Source organism: Lynx canadensis, chromosome A2 (genome assembly GCF_007474595.2).
Source record: "Lynx canadensis isolate LIC74 chromosome A2, mLynCan4.pri.v2, whole genome shotgun sequence".
NCBI classification, from domain to species: domain Eukaryota; kingdom Metazoa; phylum Chordata; class Mammalia; order Carnivora; family Felidae; genus Lynx; species Lynx canadensis.
In genome coordinates, this window is record NC_044304.2 from 65,493,184 (window position 1) to 65,519,225 (window position 26,042).

Consider the following 26,042-nt stretch of genomic DNA (forward strand, 5'->3'; position numbering starts at 1 on the left):
GGGCCTCATCCCTCCACTCAGGAACCCAGAAGCCCCTAACCAAAGTGCTCACTGATCTGAAAACTGGTTGTGAAATCCATGACTCACGGGGAGGCATTTTCTTTTTGCGTTTTCCCAAAAGCATATCGTCCGCTTGGAAAACGCACAAGAAAACAGTAGTTAGTGCGTCTGGGCCGAATGAGTGGGCTCCGAAACCAATTAAGTAACAAGTGTTGGTTGGGGCTTTCTAAATCTGCTCAGTGAGTGCAGCAGAAATAATTCACCGAACATCTCACTCTCTGTCCACAAAAGATAAACAATCATGGTATCTCGCTCCGTCGTGAAGAACGATGTTTCACATTGATGGTTCACTGGCCACCGGCTACAGAATCACAGGGCGCATCAGGAGATACAGCTTTTGACACCCCCCCCCCATGAAAATCTCTGGGGAGAAGACCCAAGAATCCAATTGTTAGGCGAGGTCTTAGGGTGATTCTTAGGTACTTTTTCAGAACTGCTGAGTTACAAGAATAAATAATGTCCAAATAGTAGAAAATTACCATGTTTTAAAATGAAACCCCCAAGTTTAAAATACCAAAAATGAAAATACCAAAGTTTTATTTTTATTTTTTGAGAGGAGCATGAGTGGGGGGGCAGGGAGAGAGGGGACCAGAGGATCCCAGGCGGGCTCTGGGCTGACAGCATTTAAGCCCAACATGGGGCTCAAACTCATGAACCGTGAGATCCTGACCCGAGCTGAAGTCAGACGTTCAACCGACTGAGCCACCCAGGTGCCCCTAAGATACCAAAGCTTTATAATAAGGAGAGATATGCACCCTCAGCTACTTCAGCCAAAATGCTATCCCTTAAGTATATCCTTGTTGAGACTACATGCACACACACACACACACGTATATATATTTTTGCTTTTAAGGAGATACTGCAAAGACCTATCTTAGCTTCAAATTGCCTTGGCATTTCTCCATTCTCAGTGTTCTGTTCTCTTGAGATGTGTGCAGACTATCTGGCATCATAACATTTTAGGAATCACTTAATGATTTTGCCCGGGGCGCCTGGATGGCTCAGTCGGTTAAGCGTCTGACTTTGGCTCAGGTCACGATCTCATAGTTTGTGAGTTCGAGCCCCGCATCGGGCTCTGTGCTGACAGCTCGGAGCCTGAAGCCTGCTTCGGATTCTGCGTCTCCCTCTCTCTCTGCCCCTTCTTCCGCTCATGCTCTATCTCTCTCTCTCAAATAAATAGAGTATTAAAAAAACTTTAAAAAAGTAATGATTTCACCCAACCCTCCTAGGATTCATGAAGAAAAGTGTGAACCAAGTACAGTGGGAGTAAGGGAGGAAGAGCCAGGGCACTGGAAGGACAGGCCGGTGTGGACTCGGACCGTGGTCAGCTCGGGGGCATGCAGCTTGTGCTTCCTCGACTGTGCAATGGGCTGGATACTACCCCTCGGCAGGCTTCCAGAAGACGAAGCTAAGCTGCATTTAGCACAGCCTCTCAATCCAGGAAGCGAAGAGGAACAAGGCCTGGAGAGGCTGGGGCCACAAACCACAGATACTCCGGTAAGAGAAGTCGAGGGCAAAATAAAACAAAGTAAGGGAGAGAGGAGGTGCACGAGAAGGGAAACTAAGCGCAGCCTGACGGGGACGGCGCCAAGACGCCAGGACAGAAAGAGTCCCGCAGCCTTGGCATTTTCCCAGGGTCCCCGGCGGTGGCGTAAGCCAGGCAGCCTCCCACCCCCACGCCACAGGCGACCTTATTTTGCTAAAAACAAAAGCGTTTCTTGGTTTTTTTTTTTACTGGCTTTGCTGGCAGCTCCTTCCCTCCAAAGGAGTAAGACTCCAGAGGACTCTTGAGATCCCCGTGTGAGGAAATGGTACGTTTTACTATGACTTGGTTCCATCAGGATCAAGGAGGACAGCGAGGAACGCAGTCTTGGAAAATGTGACCTCCCAAATTTCAGGAACCCAGAAGCCCCACATTTATAGAGTGAAGGGAAATTCAAACGCAAAAGTCAGAATCTGTAATTTCAAGTAATCCTGACCTGACCAGAAAAAAAAAAGAAGAGAGGAGGGGAGGGAAGAGAAAGGGGGGAGGTGATGGGAGAGGAAGGAAGAGGGGGTGAGGAGGGGAGGGGAGGGAAAGGAGGAGGGGGTAGGGAAGGGGAGAGAAAAGAGGGGGAAGGGGGAGGAGAGAGAATGGAAGAGGGGATGAGGAAGGGGGAGAGGAGAGAAAGGAGAAGGGGGGAAGGGAGGAGAGCGTGAGGGAATGGACGAGGGGAGAGGGAAGGGGGAGAGCGAGAGAAAGGAGCAGGGGAAGGGGGAGGAGAGAGAAAGGAAGAGGGGATGAGGAAGGGGGAGGAGAGAGAAAGGAGAAGGGGAAGAGGGAGGAGAGAGAGAAGGATGAGGGGATGAGGGAAGGGGGAGAGGAGAGAAGGAGAAGGGGAAGGGGGAGGAGAGGTCGAATGGAAGAACGGGGCCCACATAGAGGGAAGGGGGAGAGGAGAGAAAGGAGAAGGGGGAAGAGGGAGGAGAGAGAAAGGAAGAGGGGATGAGGAAGGGGGAGAGGAGAGAAAGGAGAAGGGGGAAGGGGGAGGAGAGAGAATGGAAGAGGGGATGAGGAAGGGGGAGAGGAGAGAAAGGAGAAGGGGGAAGGGGGAGGAGAGAGAAAGGAAGAGGGGATGAGGAAGGGGGAGAGGAGAGAAAGGAGAAGGGGGAAGAGGGAGGAGAGAGAAAGGAAGAGGGGATGAGGAAGGGGGAGAGGAGAGAAAGGAGAAGGGGGAAGAGGGAGGAGAGAGAAAGGAAGAGGGGATGAGGAAGGGGGAGAGGAGAGAAAGGAGAAGGGGGAAGGGGGAGGAGAGGCTGGGAGGGAATACGGGATAGAGAGAAGGAAAGCACCAAGGATCTTGAGAGAAGTACGACGAGCACTGATTTTCAAAGGACACCTGGCAACATCAGGGAAAGGGCATGTAACCAGTAACAAAAAAGAGACTCACAAAACCAAAATCAAAGCATCAGGACACACGAAGAGGAAAATGAGCCGGTGTGTGTGGGTCACTGCCAAAGGCAACAGACACCTGCGGGAGGCCAAGCTCCTGAGCCACACTTGACCTTGGCTTTCACCCTGGAGCTCGCTGCCCCCCCCCCCCTCTGAACCAGAAACCACCGCGGGCCGGGGGTGCTGTGGGCTGTGCAGCCCGGATCTAAGCCCGGACCCCGAGCACCGTTATTTCCTGCTTCCCGTCCTCATCAGCAAAGCGGTGTGAACCGTCCCCTCCCTCGGCCTCCTGAACCGGGGAAATGAGATGCACAGGTCTGGGCGGTGGGCACAGGGGTTTCTCACCAGCACCAGGCTGCCCTCCCACTCTGCCTAGAACCGGGTACAAATATGGAATCAGAGCCCGCCAGTGGCCGGACCGCTTTTGTCCTTTTAGTCTCACTTACTAGGAAGGAGCAAATACTAGGGATTAGCAAAATATACCTTTTGGACACCGGGTGCCATGCACGAGCCTGCAGAGCAGGGCTCGTGGCTTTGGGTCCCGCTGGCAAACACAACATTATCACCCTGCTTTAGGAATCAAGTCTGGATGTATGTCAGTCACTTTCCTGCATATGAATAAGTTCCCTTTCACCTGAAGAAATTAATATTCCTACAAATATTTAGAAAAATTCCAAGATAGGGTGAGTACAAACATCCCACACAACTATTTTTACGTAACGCAGAATCATACGTGTATTCAGCCCATTACCTTACTACTGCTTCTTTTATTAACTTTGAAAAATCCCAGAAATTTTTTCTTCTCTTTATCTGTCTCATCGTTGCCAAGCGATGATTTTCTAAAGGTTTCTGCGGAGAAAAGAAAAGTATCGTATTATCAGTCTATGGAATGAGATTAAACACCACACTTTAAACATCTCGATAAATGAGTCCTCCACCCTTAAACTTTATTTTGGTTTTTATAGGACAAACCAGCAACTATTTCTTTCAAAGCATTTTGAGGGGCGTCTCGGTGGCTCAGTCAGTTAATTGTCTAACTTCGGCTCAGGTCATGATCTCACAGTTCATGGGTTCGAGCCCCGCGTTGGGCTCTGTGCTGACAGCTGAGAGCCTGGAGCCTGCTTCGGATTCTGTGTCTCCCTCTCTCTCTCCGTCCCTCCTCTGCTTGTGCTCAGTCTCACAAAAATAAATAAATGGAAACAAATTTTTAATAAAAAAAAGCATTTCAAGCCACCTCAAAGCCTCCAAGTCCCATTTATGAAATCACTAAAGGTTCTCACAATTTTCAGTGAGTTGGGTGGCATTTTCCTCTGGGTGGGATTGAACCCTGTGCATGAATGATAAAAACAAATCAATCAAGCAGTTCTAGGGTGGAACTGTCCACTAGAAAAATGAAGTGAATCACACACGCTGTTTTATATTCTCTAGAGGCTGTGTCAAAAACAACCAGGTGTGATGTTAATAATGTATTTGTTTAATCTAATATTTCTAAAATATTATCATGCCATTAAATAACTGAGAGAGAAATTATTAATGAAATTGTTTTTTGAGAGAGAGAGATGGCAGGGTAGGGGCAGAGAGAGAGGGGGCCACAGGATCTGAAGAGGGCTCTGAGCTGACAGCCCAATGTGGGGCTTGAGCTCAGGAACCGCGAGATCATGACCTGAGCCAAAGTCAGACTGTTAACCCACTGAGACACCCAGGGTCCCCATTAATGAGACGTTTTAAATTCATTTTGGTGGTGGGGCATGTGGGTGACTAAGTCGGTTAAGTGTCCAACTTTGGCTCAGATCATGATCTCACGGTTCATGGGTTCAAGCCCCACGTTGGGCTCTGTGTTGACAGCTCAGAGCCTGGAGCCTGCCTCAGATTCTGTGTCTCTCTCTCTCTCTCTCTCTCTCTCTCTCTCTCTCTCTCCCCTCTCCTGCTCACACTCTGTCTCTTGCTCAAGAATAAACATACATAAAAAAATTTTTTTTAATTCATTTTGGTGCTGAGTGTGTGGGTCACAGCACACATCTCAGCTCAGACTGGCCACACTCCACGTGCCTAAGGGCCACATGTGACTGGTGACTAGGACGGGGCCATCTGTGTTAAACACCCTTTTTTGGAATTATGAGTGAGGTACAAACGCTTACTAAATAAAATAAATCAATAGCTTTCTGGCTTAAAAAAGGCCACTCGTGGGGCACCTGGGTGGCGCAGTCGGTTAAGCGTCCGACTTCAGCCAGGTCACGATCTTGCGGTCCGTGAGTTCGAGCCCCGCGTCAGGCTCTGGGCTGATGGCTCAGGGCCTGGAGCCTGCTTCCGATTCTGTGTCTCCCTCTCTCTCTGCCCCTCCCCCGTTCATGCTCTGTCTCTCTCTGTCCCAAAAATAAATAAAAAAACGTTGAAAAAAAAATTTAAAAAAAAAAAAGGCCACTCGTTTCCAGAACATGGACTGGCCGCGATGGTTTACCCAGGTGGTAGCTGACATAACCCTATGTGACTTGCCAGGATTCGTGTTTCCAGATCTGCTTTCTACGACCTCAACCTGAAGGTCTTCCTTCCCTATGACATTCTCCAGGAGTCCCCAGACGGGGACGTCGAAGCCCAGACTTGTCGGGCAGCTGACGGCATTATGGCGTCACTGAGGACTTGGGCCAGTTCCAGACCCCTGCCTCTGGGGTGGGGCCCAGCGCCCCGCATTCGCTCCCCGCTAACCCCCGGTGCTTCTGCTGCCGGGCTGTGGTTGAGAACGAGCAGAACGGGGGTCAGGAGCGCCGAGGGCACACCGCTTTGCCACCCGATGCCAGGCCTCTGTCATGAACTCATCCGGTTCTTCTCTTCCAAGGCACCCAGAGATGCCAAGAGGGGGGGACATTGGGGTATTCCTGAGGGACAGAAAGATGAACTTCCTGGCCCACTGCCAGCTGCTGGACAGCCCGACCGCCAATCCACGGGTAGGAAAATCTGGACTGGGATCACACAGTCTGCTGTCAGAACATCAACCCAAACAAGGTAAGCAGCAGGGAGCTTCTTTATCTGCTGGCCTAGAATTTCATCCTCCGATGAGAGCACACACACGAGAGCCAGTACGTTAGTAGCAAACGCATGAACGCTAATGCTGCCTCCCCAGCAAAGTAAAACCCAAGCACCCTCATTCCTTAAATTCTTCTGGGAGTGGCCAAGGCCCGGGGTTTAGTGCCAAGGCCCAGGCCCTCGGTTACGTGCAGGCGACTCTAGCCAAGCCACTGGTGCCCTCCGATCCAGATCAGTGAGCGAGCGACTTCCATCGCGAGGCATGCATCCACACACACACACACGCACACACACACACAGGCGTGTGCACAGATTTCACAGCTGATTGCACTGAAACCCGCCGCGCCAGGCACCGAGCTACAAAGGTTGAGCTGTGGTAAAACTACACCCAGGTGAACAACAGTAGGCGTCGACAGGTGTATTTATAATCGATCGTGTGTCTAGCATTGAGGGCCACGTGAGGCCGAGGTAGTAAATGTGTGGTATCATAGAACTCGGCAGGCGAACGAGGGAACGTGTCACTGGCACACCGGGTATTACACCAACCACGGAAATGACAGACTGATCAGGAAACCGTCACGCAATCAAGCCTCTTTTTTCTTTCCCTGAATAGCAGTAGAGGTTGGTCACCAAGTCCGCAAGACTGGAGGCCGAGGGGCGGCCCAGCCTCCAGAGCTGCCCACGGTGATCCGAGAGGCACTCTCTTGTGTGGCCGCAGGCGGTGGCTGTCTGGAGGCAGCAGGGCCCCCAGGCGGATGGCCTTAGGTGCGGAGGTGAGGGATTGGCGACTCTGTACTGAGAGGCGCCTTCTGTGAGGCCTCTGGGCCCCGGCAGACAATGCAGGAGGGAGCCAGAGCACTGGGTGTCCCTCCGTGTTCCCGTCAGCCCAAGTGTCGGCAGGTGGCCGCCACATGTCACAGCCAGGACCTGGCCACGGACACACAGCCCGGTGGGGAGAACACATACACTCTCTGGTTCCAAACACACAATTTGAGCCCGGAACCTGTTCTCGTCCGGTTTACGCTGATTTACTAGAAGTTAAACACGAATCAAAGTTTCGAGGAGGATGTGCTCAATCTGTAAGCGTGCACACAACTGCGCCGAAGCATTAACGGGATTCGGAGAACAACAGAGATGAACGGAGCGGCGCGGGGGGATGGAATGGGGCTGCAGGGGCCCTAAAATAACCAGCTCATCCAAACCACTCACTCTTCCGGACGAGGAAAATGGAAGGTCAGGGCCCTTCAGTGGCCAGGGCACAGGCGCGAGCGAGCGAGCAAGCACGAGAGGAGACGTAGGCCTGCATCCTGCAGATGTGCGGCCGTCACGAGCCTGTGTGCACAGCGCCGATTGGAGCCGTGCTGACCTCCGTCTGCCTATTGCCCCAGATCAGACCCGGGTGAACTGAGGAAGCCTTCACAGACAGGAGGTTCCTGCCCCAAACAACGGCCATTCACCGTGCTTCTCGGGGGAGGATCCTTCTGTCGGCCGGACTTGTCTGCACGGTAGGACTGAGTAAACCTCAGCAGACAAGGAGTGTGCAGGGTGGCCTGGGCCACCGCAGTGTCAGAGCCCACACCCACGGGCTGTGTTTCCAGACCAACACCAAGATCTGTTTCATTAAACTTTTGTACATAAAAGACAAACACTCACCGGGACTTGAATGAACTTGGGTGTGTGTGTGTGTGTGTGTGGACAGTTCAAAGAGGTCACATAAATTCCAACATACAGGGGTGCCTGGGTGGCCCAGTCGGTTAAGCATCCGACTTCGGCTCAGGTCATGATCTCGTGGTTTATGGGTTCCAGCCCCCGTGTTGGACTCTGTGCTGGCAGCTCAGGGCCTGGAGCCTGCTTCCGATTCTGTGTCTCGCCCTCTCTCTGCCCCTGCTCTGCTTGTGTTCTCTCTCTCAAAAATAGATAAATAAAAACATTTAAATAAAATTCCAATGTGACTATATGTATCCATGTATATGTGTGCATGTACCTGTAAATATAGGTGTATGTGAGCATATGTAAAGTTTACGATAAATGTCAGAAAAAGTCCAAAAGCCAGAATGATCATGTATATACGCTTCTACGACAGAAAAGATTAGACTTCACGATCTACACTGCCCCAAATTCTGCAGCAGACAGGATGGACCTCGTGGGCACCAGTGGGCACGGGTGAAAAGGAAAACGGGGCATCTTCTGCAAGTGCTACTTCTGCTGTGCCCTGAAACTGTGTATTCCAGAAGGACCCATCTTCTGCAACGGCCTCCTTCACTGCTTAGCGGGTGGACCCACCGAGAGAACCCCCACACAAGGTACATTCTTCTCTTAGGCAACCAGGGTGTCAAGACACCAAACCGAAGCCGCGTAGCAGCCGACAGACACGCCCCCGGAGGCCCGGCGCGGCAAGCCTGCGTTCCCTCAGATCCTCTACGCCAGTGCACTTGCATGCATCGTCCTAGCCCAGAGCCATGCAAAGTCCAGCTGGGGTGGGAGCAGGCCTGCGGGTTCACTGTACCTTGACAGCTCAGGGAAGGCTCCGACTGAGTTTTGGTCAGAAGAACTGGAAAAAGCAGGCAAGGAGAGAGTGAGGGCAAGCCTCGCTGGTCTGCACCAGCCCCTGAGTACAGCCTCGGCCCCCGCCCCCTGCAGGCCCCGGGCGGGGGAGGAAGGGGGGTGCTGTTTGCACCCCTGCAGGAGAGGGGCCAAGTCCCCAGCCCCTGATCTCCTCCAGCCCGCAGCTGCCGGGCTGCTAAGAGCTCCCATGGAAGCAGGTGGCAGCAAAGCCTTCTGCTTCTCCAGGCTGCCAACCCTGGGAATTCCAGAAGAGTTGGGCCTCTGCCTAGCAAGGCCCCGCCTCCGGCCTTGGCTCCGCCTCTGGCCTTGGCCCCGCCTCCGGCCTTGGCCCCGCCTCCGGCCTTAGCCCCGCCTCCGGCCTTGGCCCTGCTGGCTCTGGAGCAGCTGCTGGTTGGGGAGGGGATGTAATGCAAGAGGGGCCTAGAGAGAGGGCTCCCCGCAGACATCTTCCGGAATGTTCTCCCTTCTTCCCAAATACTTGACTGCCAATAGGGATAAAGGCGTTTGGCGGGATGATAATCAAATACTGCACAGCCGGCATAGCACATGGTCCAGATGAAAGAGACACCGTGTCCCGGGCAGGGGCCGGTCACCCACCATGCCCGTGCCGGCTGTTACTCCTTTATTTTCTGGGGACGCTGCTGGGGTCCCATCAGATAGAGCTGATGACTGACCTAGAAGAGAAACGCGTGTTTGTGCAAGCTTTTTGCTTTCACATATTTGTGGGGACAGTTTTTCTTTCTTTTCTTTCCTTTTCTCCTTTTTTTTTTTTTTGTTGTCTTACCAAATGAAAGCTCTATTTCCAAAGAGGCACAGAAACCAAATTTAAACAGGGCTGATAAGAGCCTGACAGACACGCCCACTATATCCAACCCTCGGAGCAGATGCTGGGAATAATCTTGTCTGAGTTTTTGAGAGATGCGGCATAAAACACAAGATGCATTGCTCTCAAATGTCAGAGCACTCTCTTTTTCTATTTTTTTTTTTTTGCAGGAATAAATAGTCTATGCATTTTATATGTGACTGAGCTAAAACCCTTCCTCGAATGGCAAATGAGGCCTGGGGTCCAGAACCTGTGGGAGATTTGGCAGAGGAGAGAGATTCCATGATGATCACTGATTTTGCAATGACGTCAGTAATAAGAGAAACAGATTTTCCCGGAAGAATCTGAAGGACGCTAGAAAAACACGAAAAAACAGGATAGGTTTATACTTTAAAAACCCTACCCACTCAGTATCTGTGGAATAAATACAAGGCAACAGATCAAATGAGCCTCATTAAAAGGCACTTATATGAAGCTCGTTTTAGTAAGTTCTAAAGTCAAGGGCTATGTATTTTTTTTTTTATTTGCTCATTCATTGATTTATTTTGGTCTGACAGCTGTTTCAATATGGTCAGCCCTTTGTGTCAATCAGGGAAATCTGCTTATACACCTATCAGCCTCTGTGCCAACAGTGAGTGGTCTCGAGAGTGGCCACTCCCCCAGAGGCTCTGGGCCATCAGGTCAAGTACCAAATTCACACGAGCAGTAGGTGTCTCTGGCATCAACGCTGAGGAAGCCCCACGTGGCTTTGTGGGTGGTTCTCGAGGACTGATCTCCTGAACTATAATTCATTCGGGCAGTTTTAGAAAAAGCTGAATTGTCAGCTGGTTCTGACAATGAGCAATGTTTGAGACTTGGGGCAGGTACTGAAAAAGAAATCCGAGAGAAACTGGTTCATGCAGGCTTTGTGAGTAGTTCTGGTCCAGAGCCTGTTTTTATTCACGTCAAGGAAGCTCGCGGGAGACAGGGAATGAGCAGGACAGGTTCAGGATGGGGGGGGGACGCATCATTACAATCGAGGGGAACAGGAACAGACCAAATTTACTTTCTGCCCACTTCAACTCTGGACGAAGCTTGAGTGGCCTGAAAATCCAGGCGCGGCGATTCCCGCCCGGGCTCTCCCCCAGCGGGCGTCAAAGACGCAGGGCGGCCTCACCTCGTTTATTGTCCCACGCGTAGAGTTCCTTAATCCCCAGCTCGTTGAGGGACTTGGACAGCTCCAGCTCCTCCCCGGCGATGTTGTCCCTGAGGAGGACCACGTGCTCTGGGCTGACCTCACACTTTGCGCAGATGACCGGGAGAATGTTCTGGAGCGGCACCTCGGGGCTCACACGCACCACGGCCTTTTGCGTTCGCAGGTAATTCACTACCAAGCGCACGGATTTCTGGAAGAACACACCGGACGAAAGTATTCTATAAGGGCGTGTTTGCACACGGCTCCAACCCCTATTGGTGTTCTAGAATGAGTACGGCAAGATCTGGGGCAGCCCGAGCCCTTCTCCCGAAACTGAGTGGGTCATGGGGGGAAGTGGCAGACTCAGTAGTGAACAATATGCACCTGGAATAAACCACTGACCGTAGACTCGCTCACTAAGGAACAAACTGCTAACAACACAAGGGAATGGACATCGGGAGGGATCCTGATTAATAATTTAACACCTACGCCTAACTACCATCTTTCAAGGATCCCAACAGACCTGAACACAAGGCACCTGCACATATTGTCTACATGAAAATCATTTGAAAGTATTACGAATAATTCAATTTCAAGAAAAATCCTAAAAAAAAAACCCAAGATATCAAATTTTTGTTCAAATAGCCAAAGACCCACATAAATATATTAATATCTCTATAAGTATATATGGTATGTATACATGTCTGTGTATATACATATTTTTGTGTATATATACTACATACACATATTTAAGCTGGAAATATATAAGAGGCATACAACAGACATATACACGGGATAAACATATAATGAGAGCCATTATAATCAGGGAAAAAACCAATCAGTTTGACTACACCTGATTCTAAATGTCTACTGATAACCGGACCCGTCAAAAAAATTTTAATATGCCAAAGGTTCATAAAGGCAACTTTTTCTTGGCCTTTACTGACTCGACATTGTCCGAACGCCCTGAAGAGTAGACCCACTAAGTGTGTGCTGAATAGTTAGTTGGATCCCATGCCCCTTTCCAGAGTATCGATGGCACTGATTATAATTTATTAACCACCCAAACCTAAAAACGTACAGAAGATGAACTGCTGGCCAAACTGCCATGTTTAAAAGCAGAAAAATTTAGTAGATATTCCAAGCACCTAGAAGCTTTCCAATGGCGCTAAAAGATTCACAGCAAAGCTTTATTAAGAAGTACCATAAGCAGCTGGAGTTCATTTTAACCAATAACCAAAAGCCTGAAATAAATCTGTGTATGAGATATTCCCCAAGTGCATTGAGTACAAATTTCGGACGTCAGTTTCTCAAAAGGGAAAACTCCTGTTTTTCCTCTGTCTAGGAGAAGTTCAAATCTTCCCCGTATAGCCATAGCTTCCTTGGACTGAAAGACCTAGGATTTTCTAGAGCGGTTCTACCTAATTCAACATGGTAGCCACTGGCTCCTTGTGTTATTCCAATGTAAATGAATTAAAATTAAATACAATTAAAAGCTCAGTTTCTCAATCACAAAAGTTGCATCACACCTGCTTAATAACTAGCTACACGTGCCAGGGGCGGCCTCCTTGGAACATGCAGGGTTACAGACCATTCCCATCTGTGCAGAAAGTTCCAGTGGATGGCTCTGGTCTAGACTGATTCCTCTTCTATAACATCCGAAGGAGCAAAGTTACAACCGTGAATGTTATTAAGCTCAGTTTACTTCCATCTTTGAAAAGAAGCCCAGTTAGGGCCTCACTTTGCCCAGCGTTGTTAGTAGGCGTTCCAACAACAGCTGTCTGCAGGTGTTACTTAGATAAGAGGGGCCCCACCAGCCCCCTCCTCAACCCCTGGGCCACAGGTGTCTGCATATGTCCTCAGGTGACAAAGGGTCCGCTTGTCCTACTGACCTCAGGTGCTTTAGGTGGGCCAGGCTTAACCTTCTCTTCGGGAACTTTCTCTTTGAGAAACACAGTGTGCACATTCAGGGTCCCAACTAAAGTGTTTGGCTTAAAACTCAAAGGCTGTTGGGTTTCCGAAGACCGGATCTCCAGGGCATGGTGGGATGGATTCAGGTGGTTCTGAAGGCAAAGTTCAACCAGCAGGTCCATCATTGCATGGCTGCAAAAATGGAGACAAATCACATTAATTAGGGACGTTTGCACTCTCCCTTCGGTCAAGCTTGGGAAGGGCCAAACACACGAACCAGCAGGTGAATGTGCAGTCCTCTGGTCATGCTTATCAAGGGCAACGGCAGCTCGTGAATTCCTGACGCGTGACTGTATTGGACGACACAGTCGTAACATCTGCAACACTAGTAAACAACAGAGCTGAAAGAGCATCCAGTAGATCAAACCCGTAAGAGCGGGGGAAAGAGCTACACTTGTAGTTAAATCCATGGATATGCTGAGTTGAATCCTAGGAGGTCAGTTAGCACAAGTGAGATCACTAAAAACTAGACTTTCAGTTATTCAAAATTATAATGTATCTTAAAAACAAGATTTTAAGTTGAAGATGATAGCTAAAAAAAAAAAAAAAAAAGCATGCCTTAAAAAAAAAAAAAAAAAACAACTAAGAAAATGCCCTAGTTTGAATGTCCAAGATTTTCATAATGTCCCCCACCACAGGGGATTATTTACCATGGGAGAAGAATAACAGTGTGGATTCCTCCAAAGAATTTCATTTGCCTCTTTTATATCTGCTGGGCAGAATGCTTTTATATTTAAAGCCGACCTCTCTTTCCTGAAATTTCCCAAGCAATGGAGCATATACACCTTTCGAAAAGCATACGTCTTTCCTCTGATTTCTTTTTTAGTTTTTTTAAGTGTTTATTTATTTTTGAGAGAGACAGAGGGAGACAGAGCGTGAGCGGGGGAGGGGGAGACAGAGAGGGAGACACAGAATCCAAAGCAGGCTTCAGGTTCTGACTGTCAGTGCGGAGCCCGACGCGGGGCTCAAACTCACAAACCATGAGATCGTGACCTGAGCTGAAGTGGATGCTTAACCGACTGAGCCACCCAGCTGTCCCCAAAACAACTTTTTAGAGCCATCTCCTCTATGACAGTATTTGCTCCCACCTACTATCTGGGAAGTAATTAACAGCATGTGTGTGAATTGGGGGATACTCGGGGACACTGGCGTCACCCGAATTCAGGAGACTCCGGGCCCCCTGGACTATGATGGGGCATCTGTAGGGCTGATGAAGTGCCCACCCTCACAAGTGCCCCAGCACACACAGCTACACCAGCTAATAACACTGTAAGCTTGGATTCCTTCAGCTCCGGGGCAAAAATCATCTTTATTCTGACAGCGAGATTAATGCAATACAACAAAAAGGCTGCAAGATGTGAGGACATTCCACTGAAAACTTCCATACGCAGGGGCGCCTGGGGGGCTCAAGTCAGTAGAGCGTCCGACTTCGGCTCAGGTCATGATCTCACGGCTGCTGGGTTCGAGTCCCTCGTCGGGCTCTGTGCTGACAGCTCAGAGCCTGGATCCTGCTTCGGATTCTGTGTCTCCCTCTCTCTCTCTGCCCCTCCCCACTTGTGGTCTGTCTCTCTCTCTCTCTCTCTCAAAAATCAATAAAACATTTTTAAAAAAGCCTCAGTACAGAAAGCAGACTTCTAACAATGCTAAATAGACCTCATGTTATTTGTTCCCATGCCCTGTGTATCCTTGATGGCACTTACACACTCCCCTTCTCAGTCACCCAGACTGAGGGGTGGGGTCTCCAGGAAAAGGCAGATGGGCCTGGGACCCTGGTCCATCTGACGCTCGTTCCTTTCCGGTCTCTGTCTCCACCCACAGTCTACTGGCACCAGGGTAAGCACACACAAATAAACCGCCAGACAAGTATTTGAATTAATCTTACAATACAAACCAGAAAGAACACAAAAGCTAGTAATGTCACTTTTCTGTTCTTTTAATGCAATACTTGGTGACATATTTGAAACACTGAATTAGATGCTGTAAAAGGGAGCAGCCGGCTCTGGGACAGGGTGGCATTTTCCCCCATTACTGGGAGTAAGTAAGCACCCTGCCCTCACGCAAGCCAGTACTTAACCGGACGTGCTAGTATAGTCATGTACCCATTTTCTGCCCGAATAAAGAAGGGGGTGCCCAAGTCTCTGCCTTGCGTGTCCAGTGACTTTCCCCCCAGAACTGACTGATCCATGCTGGCCTTCGCTATCTCACTTAACACAGGATGGGTTCCTTCCCACAGAGAGCGCCTCATGTTCAAGTTACAGCGATATTGTCAAGAACTGAGGGTGGAAGGCAGTTTCTCAACAAAATTTGGGGGGGGTGGGGGAGGAAGAAGTTCCAAAGAAAATTCTATGTGCTGGAGGCCTGTCTCCTCAAATTTACTATTAAATTGGGGGGAGGTGGGGCGCCCGGGTGGCTCAGTCGGTTGATTGTCTGACTTGGGTTTGTTGAGTTCGAGCCCTGCGTCGGGTTCGTTGCTGTCGGCGCGGAGCTCGCTTCAGATCCTGTCTCCCTCTCTCTCTGCCTCTCTCTCTCTCTCTAAAAAAAAAAAAAAAAAAACTGGGGGGAGGAGAAGGCAGCAAAGCAAAGCAAAACAAAACACTGTTAAGAGCATGATCATAAAACTCAACACCAGGCGCCTGGCTGTCATATGTGCTTAAATTTTACGAAGAACACAGAGGCCAATTACAAAGTCAACCTGTTCCAGCACACTGCACACTATCCTTTCCCAGTGGCAAGAGCCCAAGCCAAGACAGAGGGGCTCCCACAGGGATGTAAGGAGGTTTTGGGGTGACAGGAACTCAGGCTTTGATAGCTGTCTTGTTCTCCTTCGGGACATCTGTATCGGTGACCCCCCAGAGGGACGCAGCTGACGAGGACCGAACCTGGGCTTCACTTAAGCAGCTGGACGTGCACCGGTACAAACACGAGGACTTGGATTCGAAAGCATGACCTGATCTTACAACATCTCCTGCAGGGTCTGCCGCTCAGTGTGACCCTTCCCCAGGCTCATTTAAAACATGACCTGGGGGCACCTGGGTGGCTCAGTCGGTTAAGCGTCCGACTTCGGCTCAGGTCACGATCTCGCGGTCCGTGAGTTCGAGCCCCGCATCGGGCTCTGGGCTGACAGCTCAGAGCCTGGAGCCTGTTTCAGATTCTGTGTCTCCCTCTCTCTCTGCCCCTCCCCCGTTCATGCTCTGTCTCTCTCTGTCTCAAAAATAAACGTTAAAAAAATAAAAAATAAATAAAAAATAAATAGAACACAACCTGATTTACTACTGCCCCGCTATACGCCTTTCAGCTTTGCGTCCACGTAAAACGAGGCGCGTGGGGGTGGGTGGCCTTTCTGCCCCACCGGTTAATCTGCTATCAGCTGCCATTTAAAATGCCAAATTCCCAAGAGTAAGCCAGTTCTTCCAAGGCTCCTCTGATGCTCCTGGAAAAAGTCACCCAGAAAGAGAGGAAAGCCAAAGCACAATGGCAGTGCCCAGTGATAGGCAGAGGCACCTCCTGGTCCCCGTGGGCTTCTGTTACAGATTCACCTGTGGAGAGCTGACAGCTTCTCCAATGGGGTATCGGTGTGTGCCCTCCTGGGGTTGTAGCAAGTCCCTATGCCACTGGGCCACAGGAAGGAACCTTCCAGAGAATGGAGAAGATTGCCTGCTTGGAACCTTCTGGAGACTGGAAAAGGTTGCCTGCTTAGAACCTTCTGGAGACTGGAAGAGGTTATCTGTTAAGAAACTTCTGGAGACAGGAAGAGGTTGCCTGCTTACTTGTACACATTCTCCTCACATCCTGAGCCTGACCCCTCCTTACCTCCCCCGCTCCCTGCCCTTGGATGCAGCAACACCTGACCCTGATGTGCAGCTTTGCACACACCAGCCGTGTGAAGTGTGGGCATCCTTCCCATGGGAGCAGAGCAGTTTAGTGAGGCACCTGAGGGGAGCTTCCCCAGGATGCTGTCCCAGCACCGCCACTCACCAGTTCTCAGACCTGCCCTCCGTGCCTCAGTTTCCTCACCAGTGAGGGCATTAATGACAGCGTCCACTTGTTAGAGACTTAAGTCAATGAACACTTGTGAGGCACTAAGCACAGTGTCGGGCATTCGTTAATGTGATGTGTTTGCAAAATACATGAGTTGACTCGTTCCTGTCTTTTCTGCTTTGGGATTCTGTGCAGTGAGATGCTGTACCCGGCTCAGAGCAGACATCCCATCTGTATGTGGCTGAGCTCCCTCCTGCTCTCAGCAAATGCCAAGATTCCAAGTGGCATCCTTGAGACACTGCACCGTGAAGTTTCCCCAATCTTACAATGAAGCAAACTAAGGCAATCAGACAGGCTCACAATGTCAAACGAAGAATCAGGTGTATTAAGAAAGCTGTCTAGACCATCAATGCTAAGCACCCAAAGCACACCCTGCATTAACACTGCTGGGGACAACTGCGTCCTCCCCAAATTCATGTTGAATCCCTAACCCCCAACATATTTGGAGACGGGGCCTCTAAGGATGGGATTATGGTTACAGGAGGCCATAGGGTGGTAATAATCCGGTAGGATTAGTGTCCTTATAAGAAGGGGCACCAGAGAGCTTGCTCTGTGTACCCACAAAGAGGTGGTCATGAGCACAGAGCTATGGCAGCTGCCTATGACCCAGGATGATGCCTCAGAAGGAAATCTACCCGCCTGTACTGTGACCTTGACTTCCAGGCGCCAGAGCTCCGAGAAGCCATGTGTGTTGTTGAAGACCCCAGTGTCTAGTATTTTAAGGCAGTCCGAACTAAGACTAACATGAACACCCTTTGCAGGGTCTCTCTCTCTCTCTCTCTCTCTCTGATCCCAAGTACTAGAGGACTGATCACCCCAAACCACATTACTAGGGGTGCAGGGGTCACACGGTAGATGCTAGGGGTGCAGGGGTCACGTGGCAGATGCTAGGGGTGCAGGGGTCGCGTGGCAGATGTTAGGGGTGCAGGGGTCACGCGGCGGATCTCCAGAGTTTCGTCTCCCGACTGCTCCTCAATATCGCTTTTCCCTCCGGCTTCTTTAATCTGTTCCCCAAATGCCTCTTAACTGCTCCTAACGTAGGAATGATATTTACTTCCTGGTATTTGTGGCGATCTCTGTTTTTAAGTTTAAAAAGGATATACGATTTTTCCCCACATCTTTCTTTTAAAAAACACAATTACAAGGGCGTCTGGGTGGCTTAGTCGGTTAAATGTCTGACTTCGGCTCAGGTACATGGTCTCACGGTTTGTGGTTTGAGCCCCATATTGGGCTCTGTGCTGACAGCTCGGAGCCTGGAGCCTGGAGCCTGGAGCCTACTTCGGTTTCTGTGTCTTTCTCTCCCCACCCCCACCCCGCCCCTCTCCCCAACTTGTGCACATGCTCCCTCTCTCTCTTAAAAAAAAAAAAAAAATTGATAAGGAAAAGCCAGTCCTCTTTCACGTGGTTCTTTTACAAATCCTGGCAGAGTGATGGTCAGCCTGTGCCCACAGTCCTGCCAGATGCAGAGGCACTCAGGACCAGAGAAAGGGAGAGGGGTCTTGGGGACCGTGGGGCTGGGAAGTCAGAGAGGCCACGTCATCCTACTCTCGGCGAGCTGGGCCAGGCGACGAGTCGAGGTAATGAGTCGCCCCTCTCTGGGACACACTCCTGTCTACACCGTAAGGCCTGCCCCTCTCTGATGCACTCCTGTCTACACCGTAAGGCCTGCCCCTCTCTGGGACGCACTCCTGTCTACACCGTAAGGCCTGCCCCTCTCTGGGATGCACTCCTCTCTACACCGTAAGGCCTGCCCCTCTCTGGGACGCACTCCTGTCTACACCGCAAAGCCTGCCCCTCTCTGGGACGCACTCCTGTGTACACCATAAGGCCTGCCCCCTCTGGGATGCACTCTCGTCTACACTGCAAAGCCTGCCCCTCTTTGGGATACATTCCTGTCTACACCGCAAAGCCTGTCCCTCTCTGGGACGCAATCCTGTCTACACCGCAAAGCCTGTTCCTCTCTGGGACGCACTCTTGTCTATATGGCAAAGCTTGCCCCTCTCTGGGATGCGCTCTCATCTACACTGCAAAGCCTGACTGTGGTCAGGCTCCTGAGGGTCATTCCTGAGCTGCATAGGCTAACCTTAATTCCTGCCTTCTTCCTGCCATCCTGCCAGTGAGACCCTGGGCTCCCTCTCGGGGACTGCGCACTTCTCCAGCTCGTTCTCGCACAGCCAGTGGCATGTGTTGCAGCCGGGGTTCTTGGAGTTTAACATATAATCTGAAATTTGGGGTGTATTAAAGGTCAGATTGCTGGGCTCCACTCAGAGTTTCTGATTCACCAGGACTGGTCTGGGAATTTGTATTTCTTTTATTTATTTACTCAGTTTTTTAGTTTATTTATATTCTGAAAGACAGAGAGAGCAGGGGCGGGGCAGAGAAAAAGAGAGAGAGAGAATCCACACTGTCCGCACTGAGCCCAGTGTGGGGCTTGAACTCACGAACCATGAGATCGTGACCTGGGGCGAACCGTTGAACCCGAAACTGGTCGAACGCAGCCTAGTTTCTTACTGGCCTTTCGTAAGAGGCCAGTAGGATTCCCAAGTCTTGAGTAAGGCAAGATCTAGCTACAAGAGAGCCCGTCCAGATGCCAGCTCCGTGTGGCATCAGAGGGGCAGGGCATGGCAAGGCGTGCGCGGGGCCAGCCAAGAGGCGGTCCCGACAGACAAGGTCGGGTACAAAGGAACACACAGGCAGGACACACAAAAGGACAATGAAGGGACAGGAGACTGAAGAAGCCCTCAGCCAGAGAAGCTCGTGGGTCAGAGACAGGGCTCTACGTTCAAGGCTAGGGTCACCGACTAGGGTCTGGTCCCGGGCCCGTCAAGTGAGGCCGGAGGGAACGAGACGGCAGCAAAATGACCAGGGGAACCTTCACCTCACGTACAAGTCTGAAGCCAAGTCATCAGGATGGCGGCACCAGAGTCCCCAAATCCTGCTGGCCACACCCTCACAGAACCCAAATGCCTCGCGGGGCCAGGCAGCCACCACAGCCTGCAAGTGGTCTCAGTACGTGACCCTGGGGACAGATGGGGTTACGCCAACTGGACGGACGTGCCCTCTCTAAGGCTTTTCAAACTGTTTGCAAAACCATGCTGGTCGGAACACCTTGACCTAGAGAGAAACGTGCAGAGGCTGGAGAGCCTGATAAGTTTTCTGGCCACGGGCTGTTACCTGGGGAGGTGTGGACAGGTAATATCAACATGGGTGCAGGCTGGTTAGGCTCTCCCCACGTAATTTGTGCTCTCTCGGAACTTGGACCTCATCATCCTTGACCTCTATCTTGGAGGACATCTTTCTGCAAGTCTGGAGCCTCCTGCGTCCAGGTCATAACACAAGCAGGCTTTTGCTTCTTACGTGTCAGGTGAGCCAATGCGCCCCCTGGGGGGGAGCTGATTCACAGTCGATTATGTGTAATTTTTTTTTTTTTTTTTTTGAGAGAGACAGCATGAGTGGAGGCAGGGAGGAGAGGAAGAGAGAGAAAATCCCAAGCGGTTTCTACACTCAGCGTCGAGTCTGACGCAGGGCCCGATTCCACGACCCTGGGATCATGACCCGAGCCCAAATCAAGAGTCAGACACTCAACTGACTGAGCCACCCAGGTGCCTCTGCCCAATTACCTTGAAAGTTATGTTAGTGTTTATTTTATTTTATTACTTTTTAATATTTCTATAGTTTTGAGAGAGAGAGAGACAGAGTGTGAGCAGGGGAGGGGCAAAGAGAGAGAGGGAGGGAGACACAGAATCTGAAGCAGGCTCTGGGCTCTGAGCTGTCAGCACAGAGCCCGATGTGGGGCTCGAACTCATCAACTGTGAGATCACGACCTGAGCCAAACTCAGACGCCTAACTGAATGAGTCACACAGGTGCCCCTCTTATCTTGATTAAAAAAAAATGTTTTCAAGGTTTGTTTAATTTTGAGAGAGAGAGAGAGAGCAGGGGAGGGGGAGAGAAAGAGGGAGACACAGAATCGGAAGCAGGCTCCAGGCTCTGAGCTGTCAGCACAGAGCCCGACGCGGGGCTCAAACTCACAAACCGTGAGATCATGACCTGAGCCACAATTGGACGCTTAACCAACTGAGCTACCCAGGCGCCTGCTAGCGTTTATTTTATACATGCGTGTGAAATTTTCATGTTTAACATTTTAAAAAATGCTTATTTATTTTTGAGAGGGGGAGAGAGAGAATATGAGCAGGGGAGGGGCAGAGAGAAGATTGGAAGTGAAGCGAGATCTGTGCTGAGAGCAGAGCCTGGTGCGGGGCTGGAACTCATGAACCGTGAGATCAAGAGCTGAGCCGAAGTCTGACCCTAACTGACTGGCCCCCCAGGCATTGCAGCCCAGTTATCTTTCAAGTTATGTTAGTGTTTATGTTAAACATGCACGTGAAATCTGCACGCTGCTTTTAACAGAAGACTAGTGCTCCCTTTACTTGAGGAAAATGAATGCTCTGATGTGCCCGTTTCCTCACGACTTGCTTGGCACTGGAACAGAGCTTTGTGTCCCCAGAGGCATTCGTAATCTTGTTTGATGGGGACCCGGGGCGCTCAGGAGACTCGGCCCCACACGGCTGCCTCACGTCCGGGCCCTTGGATCTCCCCGTCTCTTGTACAAACGGGTCATTTTGCAAGTGAGTTTTATTTCCTTCTGCTTGCTGGGATGTCCTCCTCCTAGTGCTCCAGAAAAGTTAGGTGTTTGGGGGACGCCTGGGTGGCCCCGTCGGTGAAGCATCGTACTTTGGCTCAGGTCGTGATCTCACGGTCTGTGGGTTCGAGCCCTGCATCAGGCTCTGTGCTGGCAGCTCGGAGCCTGGAGCCTGTTTCGGATTCTGTGTCTCCCTCCTTCCCTCTCTCTTTCAAAAGTAAATAAATAAACGTTACAAAAAATTAAAAAAGAAAAAAAGAAAGATGGTCCCGCAAGGTCATCGACGACAGACTTTGGGGGAGGAGGATGTGTCCGGCAGGCTTCCTGACTGTAAGGAAGGGGGGGACGTAGACAAGAGGGGAGATCATGCATGGAGGGGGGTGGGGGGGCAGGGAAATCTCTGTGCTTTCCTCTCAATTCGAGGGAACTACAGCTGTTCTAGAAAAATTAAAAGTGTTCTAAAAGAAGATATTGCCCAAACAGAAACGTCAATCAATTAAACCAAACGAACTTGTTAGCCAGCTATTTAGGGAGCTGCCTTCTTGTGGCTGCCTCCCCAGCACCAGAACTGGCCTTTTTCACCTCACCTCCTCAGCTCGCTGAGCAGCAGAGAAGAGCAAGCTTCCTTTGGCCCCCAGAGCCCCGGGCTCCTCGGGAGAGGCTTCCCCAACACGTCGGGGGGCGGGGGGTGAAGGCACCTCAGAGCTGATGGCGGCTCACGGCCTCCCTCCCCTTTACCTTGGAACAGGTATGCTCTCTCCAGAAGGAACGAGAAACCCAATGCCTGTGCTATGAGAGCCTGTGCTGTTCCAGAAGCTCTGGGGCCCGAAAACCCCTGAACAATTTTAAGTGCATCTGTGGGGAAGGGGGTCCAACGGCCTCTGCTGGAAGAATCGCAGGAATGAATTCCGAGGGAGATTTCCTGTGTTTCCGCAGAGGGAACATCGGCCTTTTCCTGCCCTGGGGCCTCCTGGGTTTATGTGCCAACATGGACCTGATTTCCCACGTCGAAAGACACAGCCCCAACATTCTAGACTAGGCTGACACAGCTTATGAGGCTCTCTTTCGGCTAAGGTCTTTTCAAAGGTCTTTTCGTTAAGTGTGCCCCAGCTAAAGCGATGGAACTGAATTGGTGGCCTCGTTTACTACCCGCGTGCCGTGCTGGTAACACCATTCCTAAACACAGACCGCAGCATTTCTCTTAGGAATGGCCCAGAAAGAACAGGGGCGCCTGGGCGGCTCAGTCGGTTGAGCGTTCGACTCTTGATTTGGGTTCAGATCATGTTCTCACGGTTCGTGAGACTAAGCCCTGTGTCAGGCTTTGCACTGAGCATGCTTGGAATTCTCTCTCTCTCTTTCTGCTCCTTCCCAAGTTGTGTGTGTGTGTGTGTGTGTGTGTGGTGTGTGTGTGTGTGTGTGTGTGTGTGTGTGTTCTCTCTCTCAAAATTAAATAAACTTAAAAAAACAAAAAAGAACGGCCCAGAACAAGAATTCTTATGTCATAATTTCTATAAGAACAGACTGAGTCTTTCATTTAAGTTTCTAAATCCAAAGGAAGCTTAAAAAAAAAAAAAAGTACAAACATCAGTCATACACAGAACGCCATCATCAGACTGCAATGAACTAATGTTTTCTCTAGGAGAATCTTTCCTAGCGAGAAAGCATGCTTAAGGGGCTGATTACAAATTACAAACTGCTTGCTTGTCCCATGAACTATGGGACATGTTCTCTAGAAAAACCGGAGAGAGAAACCACATCGATTAGTAATTAGTAAATCTATTTGAGGCAAGGGTCAGGAATTGGGACTTCAACCCGCTCGGGTATTATTAAAGAGTGTGACATATAAAACCAGTTCCCCAAGCAAGCACCTGCTGTATCAGCAAGGGTCACGATGCCAAGGACCCAGTTACGAAAGCCCACAGGCTGCAGCTCTGACTCACTTAATCCCGCAGGAAGCCTGGGAGAAAGGGTTATACTTCACTGCTGGGAAAGAGGAAAGTGTTTTCATATCCCTCGTTAAAGCTGCCCGTATTCTCCTGGCTACAAACTACCCAGTGGTAGTTTCTACTTTGTAAGGAAAAGAAATTTTTTTAAGGATAAAATTGGAAGAACGTGTTCAGTTTGGAAATGGTGTTCGGGGGCGCCCGGGTGGCTCAGTCGGTTAAGCATCTGACGACTGGTTTCGGCTCAGGTCGCGATCTCACGGTTTGTGAGATGGAGCCCCGCGTCGGGCTCTGCGTTGAAGGTGCGGAGCCTGCATGGGAGCTTGGGACTCTCTCTCTCTCCCTCTCTCTGCCCCTCCCCTGCTTGCACTTGTGTGTGTGTTCTCTCTCTCTCTCTCTCAAAATAAATAAAAAAATAAATAAACCAAAAAAAGAAAATGGGGACGCCTGGGTGGCTCAGTTGGTTAAGCATCCGACTGCAGCTCAGGTCATGATCTCACGGTTCGTGAGTTCAAGCCCCGTGTCGGGCTCTGTGCTGACAGCTCCCAGCCTGGAGTATGCTTCCAGTTCTGTCTCCATGTCTCTCTCTCTCTGCTCCTCTCTCCCTCTCTCTCCCTCTCAAAAATAAATAAACATTAAAAAAAATTTAAAAAATATATATGTAAAGAAAGAAAATGACTTTCAAAATAATATTTGTACTTGTCAGGCAGGCATTCTGTCTCTCTGCGTGCGTTCGCACATATGAGAGTATCGCGACAGGACTCAGAGGCCACTTTCCTAAAAAATACGGAAGCAGATTGACAGTGGCAGTGGTTTCACGGGGGTGCACTTAGCTACAGGCCCATCGGGTAGGTCACAGTCAATATTCACAGTTTTTATATCTTAATCCTACCTCAGTAAAATGGTATTTTTCAGCGTAACTAAAAACTGGGTTGAGAATACAAGGACGGCGAGTAAACCGTCATACGTTTGCTAATAGAACGTCATGCACCTATTCGTTTGTAAATCTAGAATAATGTGGCGTGTGCCTCAAGCGAAAGTTCTGCGGGAGAAATGTACTGAGGACACAGACCTCTCTGTGAAACAAAGAAACCGGAAACTCCTGTCACTGGAACCCCCTGTCGCATGAAGCCCGGTTGCTGGGTTCCCCCGGGGGGCGAGCGCCACGCCGGGCGTGGGGGCGAGCGGTACCACCCTGGGAAACAGGCTGACATCGCCTAGCATGGGAGAAGATGCCGTGTCCCACAACTCAACAGCTCCCCTCCCAGCCATACACCGAGGCTGTTTCCGGTCCCTGCTTGCACACCTCATGAAGCAATTTTTAAGGTGTACGTAGCCCTGTGCACATCGAGTTGCCACCTAGAATTTTCAGTATAAACAGCTGCAAAGCATAAAATTTCAGGGAGAATCTAAATACTGACATTTAAAATTTTTTTTAAATTTTACGTTTATTTATTTTTGAGAGAAAGAGAGAGGCAGAGCATGAGCAGAGGAGGGGCAGAGAGAGAGAAGGAGACACAGAATCCGAAGCAGGCTCCAGGCTCCGAGCTGTCAGCACAGAGCCCAACGCGGGGCTTGAACCCATGAACCGTGAGTTCGCGATGTGAGCCGAAGTCAGACACACAACCGGCTGAGCCACCCAGGCGCCCCCTAAATACTGACATTTTAAAATACAAGTGCGCCTGGGTGGCTCAGCTGGTTAAGCATCTGACTCTTGATTTAGGTTCAGGTCATGATCTCGTGACTCATGGGATCCAGCCCCACGTTGGGCTCTTCACTGACAGTGTGGAGCCTGCTTGGGATTCTCTCTCTCTCTCTCTCTCTCTCTCTCTCCCTCTCTCTCTCTCTCTCTCTCTCCCCCCCGCCCCTTACCCACCTGCTCACTCACACGCTCTCTCGCTCTCTCTCTCTCTCTCTCTCAAAATAAATAAACTTAAAAAAAAAAAAAAGTGTTCCACTGCTGTCTTCAATGCTTCGCCAAGAATAAAAGCCACCCACAGTGACGTGATTTCCACCACTACCCATTCTAAAAAGTAGATCTGAGCACTGAAGGATTGAAATATGTTCAATCACTTCTTGTTCTCGTTTTCCAAGAAACAGGACTTCTATTCACTCCTGCCTCAGAATTAGACAAATCTATCTTTATGCTTCAAAGTCTCTATACTTGATTACTGTATCACTCTATTGTAAAAACTGTATGAACACTGAGATTTAACGTCTGTGTTCCTGTGACTTTGTTAAAATAGAGTTATCAGTGACATCAATAGTAGCTCAAAATTGGGGCGCCTGGAGGGCTCAGTGGGTTGGGCTTCCGACTTTGGCTCAGCTGATTATCTCACGGTCAGTGAGTTCGAGCGCCACGTCGGGCTCTGTGCTGACAGCTCCGAGCCTGGAGCCTGCTTCGGATTCTGTGTCTCCCTCTCTCTCTGCCCCACCCCGCTCACGCTCTGTCTCAGAAATAAATAAACATTTAAAAAGATAGTAGCACAAAATTGATCACTGTAATGATATATTTTGGGAAAAAATCAGAAATTCTATCAGTATTGAAATTCTTAACCCTATGATTGCAGGAAGCTTTGCCAATGTCTCCCTTTTGCCTTCTGTGGCTGACGTGGGAAGAAGGGCACGTAACCCTGACCTCAGGCACATTCCTGGGCGGATCAGATCTCACAAAGGATTCAGGTGGGCATCTCGGGGCTGAAAACTGTTCGCCTTAAATTTAAAATACATGGGGCGCCTGGGTGGCTCAGTCGGTTAAGCGTCCGACTTCGGCGCAGGTCATGATCTCACGGTTTGTGAGTTTGAGACCCGCGTCGGGCTCTGTGCTGACAGCTCGGGGCCTGGAGCCTGTTTCCGATTCTGTGTCTGCCCCTCC

General features: G+C 50.2%; 1 protein-coding gene across 2 annotated transcripts in view; it reads right to left on the reverse strand.

Moving 5' to 3' along the window:
- Nucleotides 1–26,042, reverse strand: part of COBL (cordon-bleu WH2 repeat protein) — a 272,018-nt gene that overhangs the window by 145,308 nt on the left and 100,668 nt on the right. For both annotated transcript variants that reach the window (XM_032592371.1, XM_032592370.1), the window contains exons 3-5: nt 12,468–12,678; nt 10,558–10,786; nt 3,744–3,841 (exon numbers count right to left, since the gene is read on the reverse strand). In XM_032592371.1, the coding sequence (XP_032448262.1) occupies nt 3,744–3,841; nt 10,558–10,786; nt 12,468–12,678 (538 nt within the window). The remainder of the gene's footprint in view (nt 1–3,743; nt 3,842–10,557; nt 10,787–12,467; nt 12,679–26,042) is intronic.